This window comes from Hippichthys cyanospilos, chromosome 12, assembly GCF_059441005.1.
Source record: "Hippichthys cyanospilos isolate Australia breed blue-spotted pipefish chromosome 12, RoL_Hcya_1.0, whole genome shotgun sequence".
NCBI classification, from domain to species: domain Eukaryota; kingdom Metazoa; phylum Chordata; class Actinopteri; order Syngnathiformes; family Syngnathidae; genus Hippichthys; species Hippichthys cyanospilos.
Window position 1 is genome coordinate 18,656,258 of NC_142380.1, and position 26,381 is coordinate 18,682,638.

Here is a 26,381-nt window from a genome sequence, read left to right on the forward strand (position 1 = left end):
CACCCCCCAAAATAAAAAAAAATAAAGATTTGTTGTATTACACCTCACTAATAAGGTAAGATTTTGATTACCTTTTGTATTTATATAATTCTCTTGAGATTCATTTCACTGTTTTTATGTTAAAAATGAAGTATGTTTTCAAAAGAAATTCTCAAGATGATTAAAGCTATTTTTTTCATATACAGTGGGCACCCGTGTTACGAGATTAATCTGTTCCGCGGTTGGGCTTGTCAGATGAATTCACCGTATGGCGGGCAATCCAAACCTATGTTAAATAGCTTATGCATTGAGAACCCCTGGTAAAAACATCAAAATTCTACATACATATTAAAAATTGGTACCAAAATAATACAGTAAGTGCTACACATATATAACATTTATGTATACACTCAGAAAGTATTATAAAGAAAAAATATAGAAATGATTTATTTACCTTTGAGTGGAGCTTGTTATGCCCATATTCCCTAGTAAAGGTAGCGTACTTCATATTCCTTGATTATCTCCAGCTTTGTTTCCTTATAAATCATCTTCTTACTTCTCTCTCTAACATCACAATTAATCTTGGGACCCATGGACAACCCTTTCAAGTTTGAATTATGCAGTAAAATGCACTATAAATAGGGTTTTGTAATCACTCACAATCGAACAAAGCTTTACCGTTCTGCCATTTTGAAAAGAGTGAGGCCGACCAATAGCACACCAGCATCTCCGTGAGGAGACACTGACCAATAGCAGACCAGCATTGTAGTCACGCGTTGCATGGAAGCAGTTTGACAGTAAAAAGGAAATAAGTGCAATGAACTAAAAACGCCAGCAGATTGAGGCAAAACAACACAAATACCAGCCAACACCCTTGGGTCATGACAATTGTTTTTGTCGCAAACCCGGAAAAATACAGTAAAGAGGGGACGGAAAAACTCATTATTTCATGTCACAACATAAAAACAACATAAGCCAGGGACGCTGTAACATGGGAGTCCACTCTATAGGAAACCTAACAAAGTATTATTTAAGACACGGGTCAACACCGACTCGTAAAACATGGGATGGGAACTGAATGCTAACACAGGAGAAAGGTTAAGATGGGCCTGAAAGCACAAAGCACAACTTGCATTTCTTATACCCATTCATTTAAATTAAAGCCATTTTTTTCATATACAGTGGGCCCCCATGTTACGAGATTAAAGTCACCGAAAGGCAGGCAATCCAAACTTAAGTTAAATAGCTAATGCGCTTAGAACCCCAGGTAAAAACATCAAAATTGGTCAAACATATTAAATAATTGGTAACAAAATAGTATAGTAAGTGCTACATATATATGATTACATGTATACAATAATAAAACATCAGAAATAAAACATATACAAAGGATTTATTTAACTTTGAGTGGCGCTCATTATGCCTTTATTCCCTAGTAAGGGTAGCCTAGGCTAGGCTAGCTTCCTATTTCTTGATTACCTCCAGCTTTGTTTGCAAAGCCATTTTGAAACTAGTGAGGCCGACCAATAGCAGACCAGCATCTCCGTCATGTGATGGCAACAGAAAAGAAGTGCAATTACCTAAAATCGCCTGCAGATGGAGACAAAAGAACACAAATACAGCCAAGCTACTGTGGTCATGACAGTTGTTTTTGTCGCAAAGCCGGGAAAATATCGTAAAGGCGGAACGGAAAAACTGAGTAGTCCACATCGCAACATGAAAAAAACGTAAGCCAGGGATGCTGTAACACGGGGGTCCAACGTACAACAAATGGTTCAGTAAAGCGTCTTAAAACTACAATGACATGTTATCAGAATGTTAAGCTATAGCATCAAGCTATTTTATTCGTACTAGTCGTTTTTCGAGTACAGTTTTTATGTCTAGTTTCTTAGTCTAGCATTTCAGACTTAATTCCTAATGCTCGCTGTGATTATGTTTTGTTTTGGTGTATATTAGTGCTTGGTATTGTGTCCTAAAAGTGTATTGCGATATATTGTGAGACAACAAAGGCATGTTGCGATACTTATTGTTATATATTGGACAATGTTTGTACAGTTATGGCAGATATATTAACAAGGACTGAAAAAAACTGAAGTAGAAAAATTATATTTATTCTTTTTCAGAAGGCACATATCATTTACATCTATGATTGAACACATATTTACCATTCTTTTAGAAAAAAATGGAGGAAAATGGAGGAAAAAGGTGATTCAATCCTCACAGATCAACACTGAAAAAATATCTTCCTGCAAGATTCAATGTTCTTGTGGAGGCCATTAAAAACGTGGAAGGAGATGAATGAGTGTGTTGAACGAATGGCGGTAGGTGAACACACTTGAAGCTAAAAACTGCTTTGGAAGACAAATCCCTGGGCTTGAAAGATGGATCAAGGTGAAACAATTTTAGGTTTGTAAACAGCAAGTTACTTCATTATTGAAATTCATTATTCATTATTTATTAGTTTCATTTCAAAGTAATTAGTTACAATAACATATTACTGTATTTGAAATGTAATGCATTACACTACTTGTTGCACAATTTTTATATTACTCTCACCGGCATATCTGGAAATATAGATTTGCCATTCTCAATGTAGCTCATCACGCTCATTACACATCCAGTTGAAGCTTGGTTTAAGCCTGAAATCGGTAAAAATCATTTAATCTGTATTGTATTGTAAACCTTTACAGACAAGATACAACATCTTGTTTTTGTACTTTAATCCCTTTATTACTTACCTTCACAGCATAGTGATGCATCATTTATGCTTTAGGCAGAAACAGTTAGTGCGTTCCACAATTTCAAAGTTAATAATCAAATTCAAGTTCAGTCGGCTAGGCTAGACACAGACATTTAAAATAAAATAGATGGTTTCCGGGGGGGGCTAACGTTAGCCTACATCATCGTCACTGTGTTTAACATACTGTTTAACATGAGTTTTTGTAAGGTCATCATGATATATGTTGACCAGAACTATTCATAGGCTATTAAAAACAGTAAATGTACTGTGAAAATTAGTGTTTGCTTACCTTGTCATTATTGCTAGTTGCGAGAGGATTCTCGCTGACGAGGTTTCGAAATGCTGGTGAATCCACTGTGGAAAGCTGAAGCATATCTTCTAAGTAAGACATACTCCGCCATAAATCTCCTAACCTCTTGAGGTGGAAGTGGCATTCCTGAGCGAGAGAGCGATCATTTTGCCCTCTTTGTTTTTGCCCCACTCTGAAACCTCTGCGTGTTTACTTTTCACTAATTTCACATTTCTATAGCTACACTCTAAATAGTTTGTCAAACCACTGGTGCTATTTGTCACGCAGTAGTGTTGGGAGTAATGTATTACAGTAATTATATTACTCTTTGTAATGCATAGTTCCCAACACTAATGCCCTGATGGTAACTGAAACACTGACGGAATAAGTGGTGATGATAATGTTGTTTGGCCATTCCCCAGACCGCCACAAACTTAAAAAGCAAAAACAAGGTGGAGTTTGACGACCAAGAGGAGTAGCAATAATCTAAAAAAATGGTGTGGTCCAATTTCACCTTTCGATCCTAAATTAATGAATTGTGTGCTGTTCCACGTGTAAACATGTATGTTTGTTTTTTTTGTTTTTTGTTTATACGAACTGTCCGAAAATAGTGGTCCCCAAATGCAATTTAGTAATTAAGCACAGAGATGTCACTGTCATGCTGTAATTGAATTACGTGCTTTTAAAGCACCCTCTACTGGCTAATGATTTTATTTTCATTTCAGTGTAGCAGAAGTTGGGAGAATGTGTGCCTTCCTGCCAGGGTTGCATCTGTATCAAATTTAGTATTTAGTTGATGAAAAAAAAAAAAAACTGAAAAAAAAACACTCATCAAAAACTACTTTAATAGAAAGAATACAAATAAAATGTCAATTTTTCCAAATGAGGGCACTATGAATGCAATTGACATTACAGAACATTTGTTAAGCCTGTTCTTGCTTTGTGATACACTTTGGCTTTTATTAAAATTCCAACTGAACTCAGCAATTTATGTAGCCACCATAAAAAATGATCATTATTCACTGAAGTCCAATAATACTAGTATGTGCCTCAATTTTATTGCAGGAATTTGTGTTTGTTGTTTATTATTTTAGGGGTTCTATGGGGTCCAGAATTGGGAGGGCCTTTTTGTTCATACCTTATGTCTGAGAACAATAGACCATCTGTGGTCAAGAACAATTCCAACGTCACCATAACTTAGCCACATACAAACGGGGCGGGGTTAATGAGGTAGGAGTGAAGGGGGGTGGCGGGCAAAGAGCAAAAGGGTTTTCGTAGTGGAACAGGCGGCAAACTGGTGAAAATAACGTGAAGCTTCTGTTCCATTGCTCGAAGAGAGCAACTGTGTCATGCCTCCCTCTAGTGTCCATTAAATACTACAGTTACAATTTTTGACTGTACAGGATCACTCCTTAATTTAAAATTTTTGAAAAACATTTATTTCTCAATTATGACGATACATTTTTTACGACAGTTTATGGCAGCCTAAGCAAATTTTGTATGCTTTCTAAATGTCCCAACTAGACAGTAATATAATAAAAATTAGTGGTTGTGGGCTCTCTTGCACTTCACCTTTGTCTGTTGGGTTTGAATGTTCTCTGTGCCTGTGTCAGTTTTCTCCCGGTGCTCCGGTTTCTTCTAAAGTTCCGGAAAAAAATGCGTAGTATATATAATGGACAATCCAAATTTACCTTAGGTGTGTGTGTATGAATGTTTGTTGATTTGTGTGTCCTGCGATTGACTGGGAACCAGTTCTATGTATATCCTGCGCATAGCCCGAAGACAAATAATCTATAAATTGATACAAGCTTTGTAAATCAAATGTTCCGTTAAAGTAATTTGAATTTATTGAAAAACTACTGCAAGTGTCAAAGAAGAAAACAATCAAACTGGCTAATGATGCCTCAAGAGATGACTTGTAGGATGACCCGAAGCCGACTACATCTGGTAAGAGGTGAAAAGTCCTGACACATTTAAATGATTAACATTTCTTTACCTGCTATTGGACTTCAATTTAAAAAATTAAACCACATTTTCCTTAAAATGTGTGTGTGTGTGTGTGTTTTTTTTTCCAAAACCAGGCTTATGTCGGTTACATTGAAAATCGAGATATTGATATTTCCAAATGCAACACAAAATTCCCTTTAATTATATATAACACTTTAAAACTGATGAAGTCACAGTAATTTGAATGTTGTCAAGTTGCCAAATTATTAGTTTTAAGAAAAATGTGTTTAAAAATGTAGTACTTTTGTCTTTGAAATGTCCATAGCAACCTGACTTGAAACCTCCAGGAAGAGTTAAATGACTACCCTAGAGTAAATTCCAATAGCCCGGGAGAACCTCTGGGATGGACAGGCAAACAACCACAGATAATGTGCTGAGAATCAGCCAACCTTGAGGCCCTGGGAGCTGAGGTGGAGCTCTGATAGGGACAAGTACAGCAATTTGGCCAACTATCAGCCAATCTTGAGCCACTGGAAGGCAAGAGAGAGCTCTGGGAGGAACAGGTTGGTGGTGCAGCAACTTTGCCAACATTCAGTCATCCCTGAGCTCCCAGATGCCCAGGATGTTCCATGCGTCGGAAGGGAAATGCCAGTGAGTGCAGCAATTTTGCAGATAATCAGACAACCCTGAGCCTTTGGAAGCCTGGTGGGAGCTCTGGAAGGGACAGGCCGGTGAGCCCAGCAATTGTGTCAACAGGTAACCACCCTTGATGCCGTGAGACCCCAAGGGAAGCTGGTGAAGGAACAGTCCAGGGAGCCGTTTTCTACAATCAGCCTATCTTGAACCTCTGGAAGCCAAGAAGGAGCCAATCAGGCGAGCACAAACCTAAGCCTTAGAGGTGATTCAAGAGAGACGGGCAGGCAGGTGCGGTATGTGGCCAAAAATAAAGTACATTGGTACCTTACTTTTCGTGGTTAATTGTACCCCCCGCGATAAGTGAAAACTTCATACTATACATATTTCAGACAAACATTACTGCAATACATTAATTTAATGATATGATATCTTAAATCATTAAACCTTATACAGTAACTGTCATCCTTCCTCATCCATTTTGCTGTCTCGCCTGTGGCCATATTAGCATATTAGCGGAGCCAGAAAGTCTACTTAAAGTGAACGCGATAGAAAACATGATAAAAGTCACAGTTTACACTTGAAATTCCAATTTATTACAAAAGAAATCCGGGTACGAGATTTCCAACGGCACGGTGAACTCGCTTTCCTAATCCCGCCAGTGTGTGTGTGTGTGTTTTTTTGATTACCGGTGCTGCCTTGCTTGGGGCACATAAAGTGGTCATAGTAGCGCCACACGGAAGTCTAATTAAAGTGACGGCTGTAGCAAACAAGATAAGCTTCGCAGTTTACACTTGAATTTCCAATTTATTACAAACAAAATATAGGTACGGGATTTTCAAATGAGCAGCGTAACTTCTTCCTCCTCCTAATGCCGCGTTCAGATGGAGCGCGAAGAGTGTACGGTTTTGTGTTGTAGTCAATGGAGTTCGCGCAACGGGTGCGATGACGCGTCAAGCGTCGTGATGGACGCGATGGAGCGACGCGCGGCGCGTAATTATGCGTGACGCGAGAAGTTAAAAAAATTGAACATTTGTCGTGTGTTGCGTCGTGTCAGCCAATCAGCTTCGGGAACGTTCAACGTCTCAAGCAGGGGGCAGGAATGAATTATGGCGGCTGCTTTGTGGTCACCGGGAGCTATCCAACACGGCCAGCTGAGCTTTCAATACAAAACGGAGCCAAGCAAGAGCACTCACCTGGCTTGTAGAAAAGCGGAAGGGAGGACTTGGGACAACTGGTATGTGCAGCGTTTGCTCCCTTTTTTTTAACAGCTGTTGAACCGTAGTTACTGTGCTAAGCTAACGATAGTGCAGCACTGGCAATACAGTCTTTAGCACGGTATTGGCCACTTTTTGGCCATTGAAACTTTTTTTTTTTTTGGCAGACGTATTGCCGTGAAAGCGAGGGACATGCAGTGTAAAAAAAGAATAATAAAGGTGCTGTCGGAGAAAATATTGGCTCTGCCATATCTCGGAAAAGTGAACGTTCTCAGCAGTGCTCTACTTTCTGGATCCACTGTAAAGTGCACAGCAAGCTCACTCTCCTCCCCTCGCATGATACTGTTGCGTGAAAAGTGCACTTCATCTTGACCTCGCGACAAAACGCCTCGCGTAGAGCGTAAACAACGCGCTCCATCTGAACGCAGCATTAGAGCCTGCGCGTTTTCTAGTTGAGATCTGTGCTGGTCTCTTGGACAAACCAGAATGGAAATTGTGGTGGGAGTAGATTACAATCCTGACCTGATTGGTCGATAGTTGCGCTGGAAGCCAATCACGTGTCATATAGAAGTGCCAAACTCCCTCCTGAAATCACTTTTGAGTGGCCAGCAAGACATGCGATTGGCGTGACAATCAACCAATGAGAGCAGGAGTTGTAATCTATCCCCGCCCCATCTTCCGCTTGTTATGTAGACAAAGGCAAATAGCTCTATGTCAATCAGAAAACATGCAGACTCTTGGGAGGAGGAAAGCAACTTCACCGTGCTGTTGGAAATCTCTTACCTAGATTTCTTTTTAATACATTGGAATTTCAACTGTAAACTGTGGCTTTTATCATGTTTTGTATAGCGTTACTTAAAGTAGACTTCCTGGTGCGGGCTAATACCCGTGAGACCACAGCCACTCAAACTCACATATACTGTATAACAGGGGTGTCCAAAGGCGGTCCTCGAGGGCCGTTGTCCTGCATGTTTTCCAGGTTTCTTTTCCTGACACACCTGATTCAAATGATCAGGATCGTTATCAAGTTTCTGCTGAGCTTGCTGATGAGCTGATCATTTGAATCAGGTGTGTCAGGAAAAGAAACTTCGAAAACATGTAGGACAGCGGCCCTCGAGGACCGACTTTGGACACCCCTGCTGTATAAGGTTTAATAATTTAAGAGTAAGTAAATTTGCGAACTGTAGTCGTTGTCTGTCCAAGGAGTGTCCGTGGCAAACTGCATTTATAGTTACCTCTTCTGTCTGACATGCAGGAAACCTTTGTAGTGTGTCTATCGGCACTATAGTTTATTATTTATTTTTTTTAAATAAAACAAAAATCCATGGTGCACTGAGGCCGTGATAGGTAAGGCGCGATATAGCGAGGGATCACTGTATCCCCTTCCTCCTGGAATCGGGGGACGAGATACAGGAGTGACAGGCCAGCAAACGCATCATTTTTACAATGAACAATGAACCACGCGGCTTCCCGGAAGCTCAGGGAGGGTCCAGCCATCGAATGCAGCAAATTTGATACCAATAAGCCACTGCCGAGGCACCTGGTAGCCTCGGGGGAGCTTTGTGATGGACCGGCCGGTGAGCGCAGTATGTTCACGAACAATCAGACTCCCCGGAACCCCTAGGAGCCCAGGAGGAGCTCTGGAAGTCACACACCTTGTGAGCTTTATAAATTTTGCCGACAATCAGCCATTCCTGAGCCCCTGGCAGCTCAATTGTGAGGGACAATCCAGCAAGTGCTTTTGCCAACAATCAGCCATTCCTGGGCTCTGCTTAGCCTACGGAGTGATTCAAGATAGACAGGCATGCAGGAGCTTACCCCCTTCTCCCTGGAACCGAAGAAGAGATCCGTGAGGGCAAGGTCGTTAAGCACAGAAATGTTGCCAACAATCAGCAACCCTTGAGTTCCTAGAAGCCTAGGGGATCTCCAGGTGGTACAGGCCGGTTAGTCCATTTGGTTGACAATCAGCCACCCCTGAGCTCCTGGAAGCCCAGAGGCATATGCCACTGCGCACAGAATATTTCCTTACAATTTCCCTAACCTCTTGATGCCCATGGGAAGCTTTGGGAGGGACTGGCCAACAAGCAATTGCTTTAGGAGAGATAGGGGAATCTTTGGGAGGGACAGGCCGTGAGCTATAGTTCCAAGAGAATGAGCCTGAGAACGCAGAAGTTTTGCCAACAATCAGCCATCCCCGAGTCCCTGGAAGCCAAGGAGGCGCTATGGAAATGACACGCCGGTGAGCATGTGCTCTAAGACAGACAGTCCAGCAATCGCAGACATGTGGTCGAAAATCAAGCATCCACTTACCCCTGGAAGACCAGGGGGAGCTTTGGGAGTGACAGCTCGGTAAACGTAGATATTTTGCAGACAATCAGACACCCATGAGCCTAACCCTTGAAGCGCAGGGGGAGCTCCAGGAGGAGCAGGCGGGCCAACGCAGCACCTTTGCCAACCATGCACCACCACTGATCCTCTGGAAGCCCAGCTCTTGGAGGACATGGCCAGGGAGAACAGCAGTTTTGCCATTTTCATCCATGCCTGAGACCTTGGAAGTCCAGGGGGAGCTCCAAGAGGGACAGGCCAGCAAACACAACAGTCACTATATCGGCAAACTCATCTTATCCAAATCTCTGAGATTTTCCGATTGTACTGGTTCTGACAGGGCAGCTATATCTTCATCGTGTCATGTTTCACTCTCATCTCATTTTATAGGTATCTTGTTCTCTGAGTAGGGTATTTTCACTTCCTGCTTCCAGTCAAAATTTGCTTCATCGAAGACGACATCTCAGTGGATTAGAATCCTCCTCTTCTCTTTATCATACACGCGTTATCCCTTGGTAATGTTTGCATAACCAACAAAACAAAACTTCACATCCTTTTTGTCCCGTTTCCTTCTTTTTTTGTCTGGGATATAAGCATAAGCAATACATCCAAATACCTTAATGTGGCTCATGTCAGGTGTCTTTCAATACCATCTCTCATACGGGTGTCTCTTCCTTTCAGGTGAGCTGTGGGCAGCCTGTTCTGTATTTAAGCTACTGTGGCTACAGCCTCTGCCCAGAACAATTTTGGTAACTCTGCATGTGACAGCACGCTTCTGGCTGCTTCAACTAATATCTTGCTTTTTTTTTTTTTTGAACATCATTTTGCTGTGGTAAGTGAGGTACAGTCTTTTCACAGCAGATGCCCTGAGACTTCAGATATTCTTACTGTATAAGCCCTTTGATTAAAGGCATGCCAAAGCATTCCTATAAAGTGGGCATCTCCGTGATCCAAGATAAAGAAAAGAACAGTATCACTTTCAATCAAATGCATTACATTGAAGCCATACTTCAAAAATATGGACTGGATAATGCAAATCCTGTGGCAATCCTTGCAGATGCCAAGGTTAAGTTAAGGAAAAGTGATAGTGTCAGTAAGCCAATGTAACAACATATCTATCAGTATTCCTATCATGGTATCTTTGATTGCTGTATGTGCATGATGGTGAGCAAAACTCTGCCAAATAATACATTATTTAATTTTATGAAAGTTAGTGAGTCTCAAAACTCATTTCAATTTTGGGACTACAAGACAGTATTAATTCCCAAACACAAACCAGAAAGTTATTCATTACATCATTGAAAATAGTATTGGCTAAAAATATTAATCGCATGCAATATCGCATGTCTTTCTATTGAAGTCAAAATTCAATAATGTATACTTAATACAAAATAAATCCTACAGACCATTATTAGCTTTGAATCGATGACAGCAGTCAACATGGCTGTGAAGTCAATGTGAGACCAATCACTGTCATGTTTTCATGAGATAAAAATGCTAAACATTATTCTACATACAAGCAGGACCAAACAGGTAAACAAAAAGTAAATTGACAAGCCCTGGTTGTTACATATTTTGAGATTATGTAGTTGTGGTTTGCAGTTTAAGTATGAGTCGGTTGATTTGCCCTCTACAAATTCATATTATTTCTCTAATTTACTACCCTTGTTTCTCTTGTTCTGCCCTGAGGTTACTTTCTCTGTCACATTCTTACTCACCCACAGAGTCCCTTCTCTCGTATCTAAGGCGTGTGTTGCCTGGAGTCTCAACTGCTAATAATAACACATAATTGTTGCAGAATGACATAGTGTATATTCTTTAGAATTAAATAAATTTTCTTCATTGGCCTCATAATGACAGCAAAGAACCAAAGACTAAACAGTCAAGTGGATATAAGGGGAAAAAATACAGCTAAGGGAAATTTGAGCTCTTCTACAGCATGATGCTTTTGAATAGTGACAAGTTTCTAATGTATCAAGGTTAAATTGTATCTATGGAGCTTGGAAGGAAAAATGTGTATGTCTCATAAAGGAAAATGACATATATTCTTATTTTGGTTACACTGGATTTCTTAAAGCAAATCCATAAGAGCCTATGGAGAATTCCTGTTGGAGAGGCCATGGCTGAAGCCATATTTTGGCTGAAGCCTTCCTGGCTCGTCAAATCAGAATCTTGATAGTGTCATTGATAGAATAGAATAGAATAAAATATTGTCATTGTCACAGGTACAATGAAATTGAAAAGTTCTTACCAGTCAGTGCAACAGATAAGGTTAAAAAAATATGAATAAATAAGATAAAAGACAGCAACCAGGGCCCAAATGCACATCATGCATATGCACAATGCACATCACCTCAACACTTCAAAACTCATACATTTAACTATTCCAATACTCACCGCCACATGCACACAGTTCATTCAGTGTCTATTGGATATAGCAGCATTAAGACAGGTTATTGCAGTCGGGTAAAACCTGCGCTTGAATCTGTTTGTCCTTGGTCTGGTTGATCTGTACCACTTGCCTGAAGGCAACAGTTCAAACAGGGTGTAGCAAGGATGTGAAGTGTCTTTTAGGATGTTTGAGCTCTTCAGACAGCGCAAACTGTGGAGATCATCTAGTGTGGGGAGGGGGCAGCCAACAATCTTTTGGGCGGTGTCGATGACTCCCTGGAGGCCCGTCCTCTTAGCTGCTGTGCTGCTGTTGAACCAGCTGCGTATACTGTATGTTAGAACGCTCACAATGGAGGGTCTGTAGAAACACACCAATAGTTTCTGTGTGATGGCTTTCCTACAAGACATGTGATTGGCTATCGGCACGACTATCAACCAGGGAGGGCAGAAGTTGTAATCCACTCCTGTCCCGACTCCTGCTCTGTTAGGTAGTCCAAGAGGAGTGATGATTTACCTCATGAAACACACATGCTGTTAGATACATGCAAGGGAGACGAAGAATGAGGCTTCATCAAAACATTGTAAATCTCTTACCTAGATTTCTTTTGTAATTAATTGGAATTTCATGTGTAAACTCTCATTGACCTCCTGGCTAATATAATCCCTGCTCTCCGTGATACTACAGTAAAATTGATGAGAACGGCCAGGGACAACAGTACAGTTACTGTGCTGAATAAGGTTTAATAATTCAAAATGTAAGTAAATATGTATACTGCAGTAGTTCAACGTCCAAGGAGTGCCCGTGAAAATTGCATTTAAAGTTAACTCTCTCTCTCTCTCTCTCTCTCTCTCTCTCTCTCTCTCTCTCTCTCTCTCTCTCTCTCTCTCTCTCTCTCTCTAGTTCTGGGCCAAATTGTGCTCTGTCAGACATCGTTTATAATACAGCAGAGGAGGCTTTGGCCACAATGCATGTCCACTGGCATGATGAACATTAACCCCAACAGGATGAACCCTGGCTGACCTTTTACCATCACATTTATAGTTTAATGTTATGTTGCTGGGCTTATTTTTAAAACGGAGGACAGTGGATACCATGAAAGCACTTTAATGGGGTTTTTTTCCGATATTTTTCTTACCTGATGTGTACAAACCATTTCACTTGAAAATGTTTCCACAATTTACAGATTTTTTTTATTTTTTTATCCAAAGGCAACTGGGATAGTCCCCCACCAGATTAAGCACATAATGGGTTGTGCAGACGTACATTTTTTTTTCTTTCAGTTCTAAAGAAGCAGTCTTGTATTTCTTTTTCTTGCTTTAGTTTGTAGTTGAAAATGTAATTTACGTCATCCGTATTTCATACCATATAAAAAAAAGGGTGGCACGGAGGCATATTTGTGAGCACGTCTGTCTCCCAGTTGAGAGGTCCCAGGTTCAATTCTAGTTTGCCTCAGCCTTCCTTTGTGGAGTTTGCATGATCTCCCCATGCTCACATGGGTCTTATCTGGGCACTCCAGTCTCCTTACATATTCCAAAAACATGCATGGTAGGACAGAGAATTTGGACACTCAAAATTGCCTTGAGGTGTGAGTGTAAATGGTTGTTAGTCACCTGTTTGCCCTGGGATTAGCTGGCAACCATTCCAGGGTGACTTCCACCTACTGCGCGAAGACGGCTGCAATAGGCACCAGCAAGTTAGCGACCATGGTGAGGATCAGCAATCATAGAAAATGGATGGATAGATGATTGGTTGATAAAAAAGATCCACAAAAAAGGCAAAGTAGGTGCAGAGAATAAAGTGGATGGTCTAAAGAATAATCAAACATCATCAGGCTACCCCGGCTGCACTTAAATAATAGGTGATTGTATTTTGCGAACAGGTGTGCAGCCTGTGATTCTGCCCTCTGGAGATGGACCGGCTCAGCTCTGCAACAAAAGAGACCCCCACCAAGGGGAGACTGAATAGGACACCCCAATTTTGAGTTTGAACCAGCCTAACAGCCTGTTAATATTTGGTCTTGCTCAACCACAAATAAAGACACTTTTGCATAACCTCAACCACTGCTCTTCAGTCTACATCAACGGAGTCATGGCATTAGTTTAAGTGTCAGTTTGTCCCAAAAGAATACACAACTAATTTTCACAATTCTTACAGTTGTTACGGGTATGGTGACTGAATGTAACTGAGATCTAAATGTGGGTGGGGATAGAGTGTGGATGCATGAATGCAAATGCATGCGGCAGTAATTTAGTGTGGAAGAGAGTGTTGCTCATGTGTTGAAAAGGAGTGTTAACAGTTGAAATAAAATGAATACTGCAATATGAACTCGACCTCCTGTTATCCTCTTTCTGTCTTTCTTTCTTTCTTTCTTTCTTTCTTTCTTTCTTTCTTTCTTTCTTTCTTTCTTTCTTTCTTTTTCATCTACAGTATGCTGTACTAGAGCTGCTACCCGAGAGTAACTCAGGCCCTGGAGAGAGAATCTCCAGGGCTGGTCAGGATGCAGACAATAGGAGTCGTGACCATATTAGCATTCAAGATCTGGCAGAAGGGTACCCAAGATAACTTCTCCAGTCCTTACTGATCCAAATTCACCAAGAACTGAAGGCCCAGACCCCAACGGAGACAACGGCGCACCCATCTCACCGTGAATGCCGGAACCTCGTCAATGAGGCGAAGCTGTAGGGACTAAGAGGCTCTCAGCTACTGGCTTGATCTTGGAGATGTGGAAGGTTGGGTAAACATGCACAGAGCGAGGTAGGGTGAGGGGGACGGCCAAGTGGTTAATCACCTTTGGCATGGGTAAAGGCCCAATGAACCAGGGTGCCAGCATACGGGACACGATATGAAAGAGTAGGTCCTGGGTGGACAATCTTATGTTTTCTTGCCCACCCATTAGGTGAGTGCTGGAATGCAACTCATAATGGCCTCCTACCCTACAATAAAGGCAGGGATGGTTGGTGTGATGGTGGACCCATTCCTCTGGTAGTGTGACCCAGCTATATGAGCTCGGGATCAGTTCCTAGTGGGTCTTGCATTATTGCCTGGTTGATTATGGTTCTCAAGATGCCTCCCAATGCCTCTCCGGCCGTTGGTGTTGTAACTGAACATCAATACAGGTGACCAGGTCAATCACTCCGTGGAGGGGAGAAGGACCTTCTTGAGAAACAAGCTCATCCATGAGCCTGCCGAATAGTCCGTGCAGTAAGGCATCAACTAGGGCAGGGGCCTTGCAGTAACTTAGGCTGGCTTCTGGTCCAGAAGTAGAAGGTGTAATCAACCCTTCTTTCCCTTTCCTACTGACCCAACTCACCTTCTGGCAGCTCTTCCAAAATAGATGAATGCAGAGACACATGCCGGTGGTTCCCCACAAACTAGCCTGCCTTGTCCAAGTATAGGTGAGGTTACCTTAACCTGTTCTGAAGCAAATGATTGGGGATAGAGGGTGAACAGAAATAAGCAGTTGACTAATTCTGCGTGCACACCAAACGCGAACGAGGCGAAAAAGCGGAGAGTTTTGTATTGTAGTCAATGGACTTCGCATGACTGGGCGCGAATGCAAGTCGGGCGACGCGATGGACGCGAATGGTGCGACGCGAATGGCCGCGCGCGGTCATGAGAAGCGAAATTTCGCCTTTTGCGTGAAGTTCATTTTTTTTTACTTTTTCTGCGTTTTGCGTAGCGACAGCCAATCAACTTCGGGAACATTCAACGGCTCACGCTGGGGCCAGGAATGAATCATGGCGGCCGCTTTGCGGTCACTGGGAGCGATCCAACACGGCCAGCTGAGCCTTCAATAAAAACAGAGCTAAGCAAGAGCACTCACCTGGCTTGTAGAAAGGCGGAAGCGAGAACTTGGGACAACTGGTATGTGCAGCGTTTGCTTTACTTAACAGCTGTTGAACCGTAGCTACTGTGCAAGCTAACGATAGCGCAGCATTGTCAGTACAATATTTAGAACGGTCTCGGCCACTTGATTGCGACATTGAATCGTTTATTTTTTGGCAGGCGACTATTGCCGCTAAGCGAGGGACATGCATTGTAATAAAAAGAAGAAAGGTGCTGTCAGTGAAAATATTGGCTCTGTCACATCCCAGAAAAGTAAACGTTCTCAGCAATGCTCTTCTTTCCAGATCTACCGTAAAGTGCACAGCAAGCTCACTCCACTCCTCTCGCGCGACATAAAAAGTCGACAAAAAGTACAGCAGCGACAGAAAGCCCTGCGAGCGTAGCAACGGGAATATTCGCGTTCGGTGTGCACGCAGCATAGGAATGCAGAGGATAGTGAGAAATGCAATTTCGATTCCTTTGTATGTTAAGCACATGTGAAGAAATTGACAATAAACTTGACTTTGACTTTGACTTGACTTTGACTTTGCAAGTCTCAGGGCCACCATCATAGTGCAACGAGGTCCCAACCCAGGGGCAGATAGTCTAAACAATTCCAGACAGAATCGGTCAGGCAGGCAGAGGGGCCTTTGTTACAGGGACAGCAGTTGTTCAAGTATTTAGGGACAGGCAAGTCGAATCCAAGCAGGCAGAACAGGAAGGTGTGTCAGAGGGTTTAGCATATTTTAGAAAGAAGACAAGCTGGCAACAGAAAGTAGAAAAAAGCAGGCTGAGTGGGTGATCGGTTCACTTGGTGGTGATTAGACTGATTAAGTCGAATGTGGTGAGAAAATGGACTGGTAGGCTTTGACACCGTATTTTTATTGTTGATATTTTTCTTCGTATGTTTGTCCTTTTCTGTTGTGCTGTCCGTAACACGTACTGCGTTGTTGTTGTTTTTTCCCATAATGCTATTTATGTTCTCATGTTATGTCTTGTCATTTTAGGTCCCCTTCAAAATTGTGCTGCTCAGTGGGCTATCCTAAAATGAATCTTTAAAATTTGGGACAAAACTGCCCCATGTTTTAGATCAGTGAGTATAAAATTTGATCTGGCATTAAATTCTGTTCTCCTCTCTGCTTATATGGCTTAATGAACAAGTGGTAAACAGGATCTTCTGCAAAGGCTGTAGATATCAAGAACTGAATTTTTTTGTCGAAGGGAACCAATGGCAAAAAGACAAATATTTTTGTTGTAGAATGTGACTATAGAGACATCAGGATGGATTCATAATGTTTTAAATTTATAATTTAAAATGCTAACATTGCCAGAATATATGAGAAAGAGAGAACGAGAGAGAGAATGAAAGAGAGAGATCAAGAGGGAAAGAGACAGAGAGAGAACGGGCAGGGAGGGGAATTAAAGGGGAAAAACATTAAACGCAGGAAAGATGGGAGAGTGGGAGAAGGAGATGACTGTGAAAGAGGGAGACAGAGATCAGATTCATTTGGAGCAGGCAGTTCATGCTACGAAGGGACTAAACAAAGGAAAGTGACAGGAGACAAACCGGATAAAAAAAAATGACTGACTGATCGAGACAAATTAAAAAAAATAATAATCAGAGGGGAAGAAATAAAGTACATCTAAAGTCAATGTAAAGTCAGTCTTAATAAAGCACCAGAGAGGAGGAAGACAGAAAAAACCTGGAGTAACTAACAAGGGCTCAACCCAGTGGATAAGATGTCCAAGTCCCCAACCCGGCTGGGTCGACCCGGATCAGCAGGATCCCAGACCTGCATATTAAAAAAGAACATCCAAGGTAATCGTTCATGCATGCTGCGTATTGGAGAGAGGCTGATGAGAGCAGGCAGTGAGGGAAACTTGGTCCAGAGACGTTTACCAGCCCAGAGCCAAAACCAAAGCCAAGCTTCTGGACTAGGACAAGGAGATAATAGAGCAACGAAAGTTGAAGATGATGACAAAGCTCTTGAACCGACAGACAAGTGCTGCAATGAAGGTAAGATGGCCTCGTAAGTAACATAATGTGACAGCCAGTATCGGGAAAACCACCATTGGATGAGTATTAATTATATTTTTAGCTATAAAACTACAAACAACCTTTGATGCTGGAAATTTGTTTTTACTTCAGATAATTGTCAATATTTATAGTAGTCTTCAGATAGTTCAGTGAAGTTTGTTCAAAACTGTTATCGGTTTATTGAAATAAACATTTTGTCATGACCATAAGGGCTGTTAAAACAGTCCTTTTAGGTTAGGTGCAATATTATTTGGCAGGCATGAACTTGCACTTGACTATCTGCAAAACAAAAAACAAAAAACAAAAAAAAACAATTAAAAATGACAAATGTGATAAAATAGTAGAATTTGTGCAGCTTTCGTCAGCTTTGCCACTGATTCTTGGACATTGTTGGCAAGTCTGCTGATGCTGACAGGGACACATACAACCTGCAACTTTAACAAGATTGCCAGTACCTGCACTAGGTACACAGCCCCCAGCATGATAGAACCACTACCACATTCAACTGTGGGTAGCAAGTATTTCTTTTGGAATGCTGTGTTCTTTCCATGCCATGCCATGCCATGCATACCGTCCCTTAATATGTCCACATAACTCAAGTTTAGTTTCATTTGTCAATAGCTAATTATTCCATATTGAATCTGGCTTGTCCATATCTCAAGTGCCTCTATTATGCCATGTGCACAGAAAACTACTATTGCACATTACTCTCCGATACGGCATTCCTTGTGCACTGAGTAGTTGAATGACGCTGAATGACACCATCTGTACCAAGATCATGTTGTAAGTCTTTGAAGATGGTCTATAGGTTGTGTATAAGTGTGCATAGACAAGTATTCTAGTGTAGATAGGACAGCAAATGCAAATACTACATGTTATTAAATTGGTTTATCTGCGTTAGCATAGAGAATGTGATTGTGTCTCAAAGAAATGTTAACATTTGTCAGAGTTCAGTTCAGCTTTTACAGTCTTCTTATTCAAACACGTTCCTGATCTTCTTGAAGCAGTCAGCGTGTATAACTTATAAACACGCGCCCATGAGTCAAACACCTCAGAGCAACGTGTGTGTGGTGTGCGCGTGTGTGTGTTTGGGGGGGTTTGAGTGCACAAATCAACTACTGCTGCAGCACGTTACACAGTAATTAGGTAACATGACTAAGTCATCCACTAATGTGTTGCTGTGTGCAGGACTTTGCAGATGAAGTCAAGAGTGATTAAAATGTTGAATTAATTCATCATATGTCTCTGAGTTCACTGGTTATGTTGATTTTATCAGGTCACTGCATAGATGATGGGGGCATTTTGAAGTGGCACATACATATTTTAAATTGTTAAGGTCATGCATAATGCCCACAGTGCTAATAGAAAATGGCAACAGCTAAATTTAGCCATAAAAGAACAAATTCTCAGATCAACTTTATTTATACTGTGCATGAATTTAAAGCAGATATCTCTGCATTCTAAATGGGTGAAATTGGTTACGAGATGTTAAACACAATGAAAACAGTAAGCTAAGACAAATGAGGCCAATATACAAAACATCCATCCATCCACTAACCTAAACGCTTATTCTCACGAGGGTCATGAACATTTTGGAGTCTATCCCCGCTGTCTCCAGATAGTAGGCAACATACACTCTGAACTGGTTGTGCACCAATTGCAGGGCACAGAAAGAAAACCAACCATTCACACTCACAATCAGCAAACCCATTCAAGCATGGGGAGAACATGGAAACGCCAGACAGGAAGGCAGATTGTCAAATCGCAATCCTTGCAGGTGAGGTGGACATTCAGAACACTTTTTCACCCCAAAACGAGAATAAATAAATAAATACAAGCAATTAAAAAAAACTACAATACGACAGTGCAGAGTCTCATATAAGACAAAAGCCAAAGAAAAGATAAAATAATAAATAAAATAATTATCGTCAAATACATTTTTGAGACCCTTGACTAGTGCTTATCTAATAGGAAGCCAATTGAGCAATATAGTGTAAACTGTGACCATTGGATGGCAGAGTTGCCATACATACAACACATATACAGTATTTTTTTTTTTTTTCATATGATAGCACCCATGTTTACATAGACATAGCACATAATAGTCTGTCGGCCTTGAAAGGAGAGTGAAAAAGGTAAATATCCTGGCACTCGATGTTGCCCTTTCCAAAGACACTTGGCACTGAAAGAGTTAATGAAAGGTCATTTCAAAAACTAGGTGATACCACAAACTTGAAACCTTCAACCTTGAAACCTTACGCGCTATTTTTCCAAACAATGCTGAATACAGCGAGTTAAAGAGTGCATCCTCATAGAAAGTCAAAAGTCACTATAATCAGTGGTCCCCAACCTTTTGATCACCACGGTCAACGCCTTACATTTATATTGTAGACCGGGGGGTGCTCTAAAAGCCACATCATCCTTCTCAAGATGTATGCAAATATATGTAATCAAGTAAAAATACTGGCCAACAGCGGCCAGAGGCGGCACCAAAAGTTTTCAATGTCGCAATTCCACAGTGGCCGAGACCATGCTAAATATTGTGCTGACAATACTGCGCAATCATTAGCTTAGCACAGTAGCTATGGTTCAACAGCTGTTAAGTGAAGCAAACACTGCACATACCAGTTGTCCGAGGTTCTCGCTTCCGCCTTTCTACAAGCTAGGTGAGTGCTCTTGCTTGGCTCTGTTTTGTATTGAAAGCTCAGCTGGCCGTGTTGGATCGCTCCCGGTGACCGCAAAGCGGCCTCCATGATTCATTCCTGCCCCCTGCGTGAGCTGTTGAATGTTCCTGAAGTTGATTGGCTGTCGCGACGCGAAACGTGGAAAAAGTAAAAAAAAATGAACTTCACGCAAAAGGCGAAATTTCCCTTCTCATGACAGCGCGCGGCCATTCACGTCGCACCATTCGTGTCCATCGCGTCGCCCGACTTGCATTCGCGCCCAGTCACGCGAAATCCATTGATTACAATACAAAACTCTCCACTTTTTCGCCTCGTTCGCGTTCGGTGTGCGCGTACCATTAAACTAAATCATCTCCAAAACATTATTTCGGGTGCAGCCCACGCGGCCCGGTACCAGTTGATCCACGGACCGCACCGGTCTGCGGACCGGGGGTTGGGGACCACTGATGATAATTACTTGCCACCTGCTGGGCACTAAACGCACCAAAGCTCTCTTTAAATACCGCAAAAAAATAAAAATAAATTGTACACATGGTCTGAGTTTCTCCTTGTTGCTGCTGGTGTCAGTTACATCAGAGGCAATTTGGAAATGATCTCAAGCTATGCTCTTCAGCATACAGAGGTGCAGCCTTTCAAAATCCATTGGTAATAGGGGTTTTGATGACACTGTTCTACAGTTAGGAACCACGAGCAAACTTCAGCCATAGTTGCTCTTATAAGTGTTACACTCATGCTTCATTCACTTTTGCATGCGACTTGTTTTGGAAAAAGATTACATCATCCAAGTCTCCCACCGAACTACTCAAATTACTTCGGACAGTTGCATTGGTCAGTTTGACACAAGTCAAATCAAATCTATTTAGATAGCCCTGAATCACAATAGAGAATCAAAGAGCCTCACTGATCCACAATGGGTTCCTCCAATTTCAGGAAAGAATACCTTCTAGGATACCTGGAAAATTAGTTTTAAAAAATCCCACTTCCATAGTTTAGGTTACAGGCCCTGGGATTTTTTTGTTTGATTGGTATTTTATAATAATATAATATCTTAACCTTTAAATTGTTATGATAATATAAAAATATACAGGTGCCAGAGAAGTGAGCATTATCACCAAATGCCTACAATACATAGTAATCAGTGTCATTTATAGTAACACACATATATGTACATATTATGAATATATTTCTGCAGTACAAGATTGTTAATTGAGAAGCAAGCTACCTTGTTGACAGTACCATTCCAATACCTGTTGCCAATTTTTGAAAAGCTGTGGGACACATTGTCTGAGCGGGAGTCAAAGGGTTAAGGAAAACAGCACCGTTTATAAAAAGTCTGGGCAACTCCCTAGACCTGCAGCTGAGCCTGCGTAGCAACACTAAGTAAAAGTACACTCTTGCCACATAATCGATGGAAGTGTATTTCCTACGCCTTATGTAATCATAGTTTCATCATAAAAATTGCTGTACGTATGTACTGGAAGACAATCTTGCTAACTTATTTTTCCAATTAAAACAGATCTCTTGAGGGAATAACTAGAAGGGGCAAAGGAGCAAATCACAGGGTGAACATTGGTGCTTTATCCATCCCATCTATCCATTTTGTATAGCCAGTTATCCTCATAAGGGTCAAAGACTTACTGGTGCCTATCCCAGCTGACTTCGGACAGTAGGTGGGACACCCTCAACTGGTTGCCAGCCAATTGCAGGGCATGCAGAGAAGAACAACCATTCACGCACCATGTTCATGTATTTTTCATTTCATTTTCCATTCATTTCATGCAATGTGTGGAAAAATGCATTATTTGGGATACATAGGGAACCAAAAACAAAGCTATTTTACTGTATTTATCTCTATTTTTTTCATTTTACTTTTCAACAATATATTTACAATTGACATCCACTATTTGCAAGGAATTGCAGCGAGGCCAGCCAACATAGCAAAAATCTTCATGTAATTGACATGAACTGTTTTTAAGATATACAGTATAGTATAATTTTAACTGTTCAGCCCACTTGAGAATAATTTTTTCTCCATGCGGCTGGAGAGCTAAAACTGGTTTGACACCCTTGGGTTACCGCCGGTAGTAATCAAGTCAAGTCAAATTCATTTGTATAGCCCTGACCACCACAGTCTTCAAGGGCTTCACAAGTGAAAAACAAATAACATAGAACATCACAAATGACATCACAAATACACACTGGTATCTCCTAAACAAAGCTTCCACAAGAAGAAGGAAAAACTCAAAAACCTCATCAGGGGAAAATCAGAAACCTTCACAAGTGACCGCAACTGGGAGGAGCCCCCTTCCAGGCTCAACAAAATTTTGTATAAAATAAAACACATACATTCATCTATCCATCTTCTACTGTATTCCGGGATTGGGTCGCGGGGGCAGCATCTTGAGCAGGGAGGCTGGGAAGGAAATCATATATTAGGTTGTTATCATTATGTGCTTATTTCTTGTCTAGAATAGTGTGCATTGCTATCCATGTGAGCAGTCCTAGTTCATCTCGCCCCAGTCTTTAGATAAAGCTGTTGACGCAGGAAAGTGTGAGCTGGGACCTTGGCCCAGCTGTTGGTGGCGCCCGACTGGCTCTTTTCGTTATGTCTTGTAATGTGCAATGCTTTGCTGAATGAATTAAAAAAAAAGGCTTGGGCGTTGAATTAATGCAGGGGAACGCACGTGTTCATTCGCCCAAGCTTTTTCCCTATTCCATGGTTCCAGAACCTCATCCCCGACTCAGAGAGGGCACTCCACCCTCAGTGGTCTGACTGAGGACCATGGTCTCGGATTTCGAGGTGCTGATCTTCATCACAGCCGCTTCACACTCGGCTGTGAATACCTCCAGTGAGAGTTTGAGGTCACGATGTGAGTAGGCCAACAGCACCACATCATCTGTTAAAATAGGAGATGAAATGCTGAGACTCCCAAACTGGACCCCTCAATGCTGCGGCTGTACCTGGAAAATCTGTCCATTAAATTAATGATCAGAATGGGTGACAAAGGGCAGCCTTGGCGGAGTACAACCTTCACCAGAAACATGTTCGATTTACTGCCGGAAATGTGGACCAAACTCAGACATCAGTTGTATAGGGATTGTACTGCCCATATCCGGGCGTCCGGTACCCCGTACTCTCAAAGCACCCCCCACAGAGATCCCCAAGGGACACGGTCAAACGCCTTCTCCAAGTCCACAAAGCACATATAGACTGGTTGGGCGAAGTCCCATGCACCCTCGAGGATCCAACCGAGGGAGTAGATTTGGTCTTCTGTTACACGGCCAGGATGAAGGTTCCACTTCCTGCCAGACCCTCCTCTCCAGTACCCCTGAATAGACCTTACCAGGGAGGCTGGGGAGTGTGATCCCTCTGTAGTTGGAACACACTCTCCGGTCCCCCTTCTTAAAGAGGAGGACCACCATCCCAGTCTGCCAATCCAGAGGTGCTGGCTCTGATGTCCTACAACATGCAAAGCCTTCACGAACACCGGGCAGATCTCATTCACCCTTGGGGCCTTGCCACCAAGGGGTTTTTGGACCTCCTCGATGACTTGAGTCCCAGAGATGGGAGAGCCCACCTTGGAGACTCTGCTTCCTCAGAGGAAGACGTGTGGAATTTAGGTCTTCAAAGTATTCTGCCCACCGGTTCACGACATCCTGAGTTGAGGTCAGCAGTGCCCCATCCCCACTGTACATAGTGTTAATGGTGCACTGCTTCCCCCTCCTGAGACACTGGACGGTGGACCGGAATTTATTCGTAGCCACCCAGAAGTCGTTTTCCATGGTCTCACGAATTTCTCCCACACCCATGTTTTTGCCTTGGTGACCGCCAAAGTCGCAGTCCGGTACTCGCCAACTGTCTCCAAACTTCCAAAGGCCCAATAGGACTCCTTCTTCAGCTTGACAGCACCAATCACTGCTGGTTTTATATATATATATATATATATATATATATATATATATATATATATATATATATATATATATATATATATATATACACACACACACACACACACACACAGTGGGCCCCCGTGTAACGACATTAATCCATTCCTCGGTTGGGGTCGTAAGGCGAATTCATCGTATGATGGGCAATCCAAACCTATGTTAAATAGCTAATGCGCTTAGAACCCCAGGTAAAAACATCAAAATTGTACATACATCTTAAAAATTGGTACCAAAATAGTATAATAAGTGCTAAGTGTATATAATATACATGTATACAATCAAAAAGCATCATAAATAAAAAATATAGAAAGGATTTACTTACCTTTGAGTGGCGCTTGTTATGCCCATATTCCCTAGTAAGAGTGGCCTAGGCTAGGCTAGCTTTGTATTTCTTGATTATCTCCACCTTTGTTCCCGTATAAGTCATCTTTTTACTTCTCTCTTAAACATCACGAGCAATCTTGGGACCCATGGGTAACCTATTCAACTTTGAATTACGCAGTAAAATGCACTATAAATATGATAGAACAAACCTTTACCATTCCGCCATTTTGAAACGAGTGAGGCCAACCAATAGCAGACCAGCATCTCCATGAAGAGACACCGACCAAAGCAGACCAGTATTGTAGTGACACGTTGCAGGGGTGGCAACAGAAAATAAGTGCAATTACCTAAAAACGCCTGCAGATGGACACAAAACAACATAAATACAGCCAAGCCCCTAGGGTCATGACAGTTGTTTTTTTGTTGCAAAGTCTTACATAGGGGATGAAAAAACTCAGTATTCCACATCACAACATGAAAAAAAAGTAAGTCGGGGACGCTGTAACCCAGGGGTCCACTGTATTTTCTTTATATTATGTATGAATATATTTCTCTTGGTAAGCTCATATATTATAAATTCATTCATTCAATGCCAGGGACATATTTTCACTGGCTCAGTGGCAAATTGGGTGATCTTTCAACCAAGTGGTTATGGAGTCAATCGCCCAGGCATTGTGACTATGTCAAAGTGTCCTTGAGCAAGATAATGAGTTGCTCCTAATGCTGCCTCATCAGTAGGTAAACAAGTAGCCAGTGTCAAGTTCCTTGTAGTTGGAAAGCACTATATAAGTGAAATACCATTTACAATTGGCACTGGTGATTGTAATAATAATGCAATATATTAATTTTATTTTCCAGCTTAACTAAGTGGAGTAAACAAAGTGGTAGAGACTTTTATGGACAGAAAAATACATGAGGCAGCTGCAACAGTATGACATAACATAACTTTTGAGGTTTATGTGCTGGAATGATATGACTAATAAAATATTGTTCAATTGTATCATGTAGTATAATTGCCTTTGCTTAAATGTCATGTCATGTGTGTCTCTCAAAGCGAATTTCCTCTTTCTGCTCCTTGTACAAATCTCAGTGGATGCTGCTTTACAGTGTTATTTATTTGATTTGACAGCCACAATAGTTTCCTCTGAGACAGCTTCCAATTCAACGCTCTATTTAAAGCCAGAAAGAATTTGATTTTCAGAATATTCATGAGACATCTTCCGTTCTTACATTTTTTTAAACCAATGAAAATAAGTTTTGTTGTTCATATCTGCTATACTGCACACCAATTAACAATGAGTGTCCTCAGAAAGAGCTATTTGATCTGAAAACATTCACAGAGACTATTTTTGAGAATCTAACGCATTAAACCGCATGTCTCTTCAAATAAAGTTCATGACACAATTTGTTGCATGCTTTTTCTTGTCTCGCCCACAGTGTGGCTTTTTTAAGCATGATTTTGGTGGAAATGATGTGGTTAAAAGTTCTAGACAACATTTAGGGAGCAGTTGCGTCATGTTTTTGGAAAACTCTATGGTATGATTTTGAAAAATTTGGGCTGATGAACTTATTAACATTAATGCAGTGTTGGGGGAGAGGGCTTCTATTTATTTAAGTACATGGTATCATTCTTACATACTGTAGATCTAATGTACACTGTACTGTATTTACTGCATTCATTTAAATTATCTTTACCTAGGCCATGTTCCATATTCTGTCCATTTTGAGATATCCGTACATGTTTGAATGGCCAGAAGCTAATTCAGTGTTTTAAAAAAAGAAAGAAAGAAAGAAAGAAAGAAAGAAAGGATTAGCTGATTTGAATTCCTATAAGCCAGTGTGTTAAAGGCCCTGTGTTTTTGTTCCATCTGTTTTTTATAATAATAATAATAATAATAATAATAATAATATAAAGGTGCCAGAGAAGTGAACATTATAATCAGTGTAATCTATAGTTACACACATTTATTGCACATTTTATCAATATACTTCCACAGTACATGATGGTTAATTGATAACGCAAGCTAACTTGTTGAC

General features: G+C 41.4%; 1 protein-coding gene across 4 annotated transcripts in view; it reads left to right on the forward strand.

Annotated features, from left to right (window-relative positions):
- Nucleotides 1–16,825: 16,825 nt before the first annotated feature.
- Nucleotides 16,826–26,381, forward strand: part of LOC148415213 (sickle tail protein homolog) — an 89,580-nt gene continuing 80,024 nt past the window's right edge. For all 4 annotated transcript variants that reach the window (XM_088430282.1, XM_088430286.1, XM_088430285.1 and 1 more), the window contains exon 1: nucleotides 16,826–17,364. In XM_088430282.1, coding sequence (XP_088286408.1) covers nucleotides 17,088–17,364 — 277 coding nt within the window. In that variant the 5' untranslated portion in view covers nucleotides 16,826–17,087. The remainder of the gene's footprint in view (nucleotides 17,365–26,381) is intronic.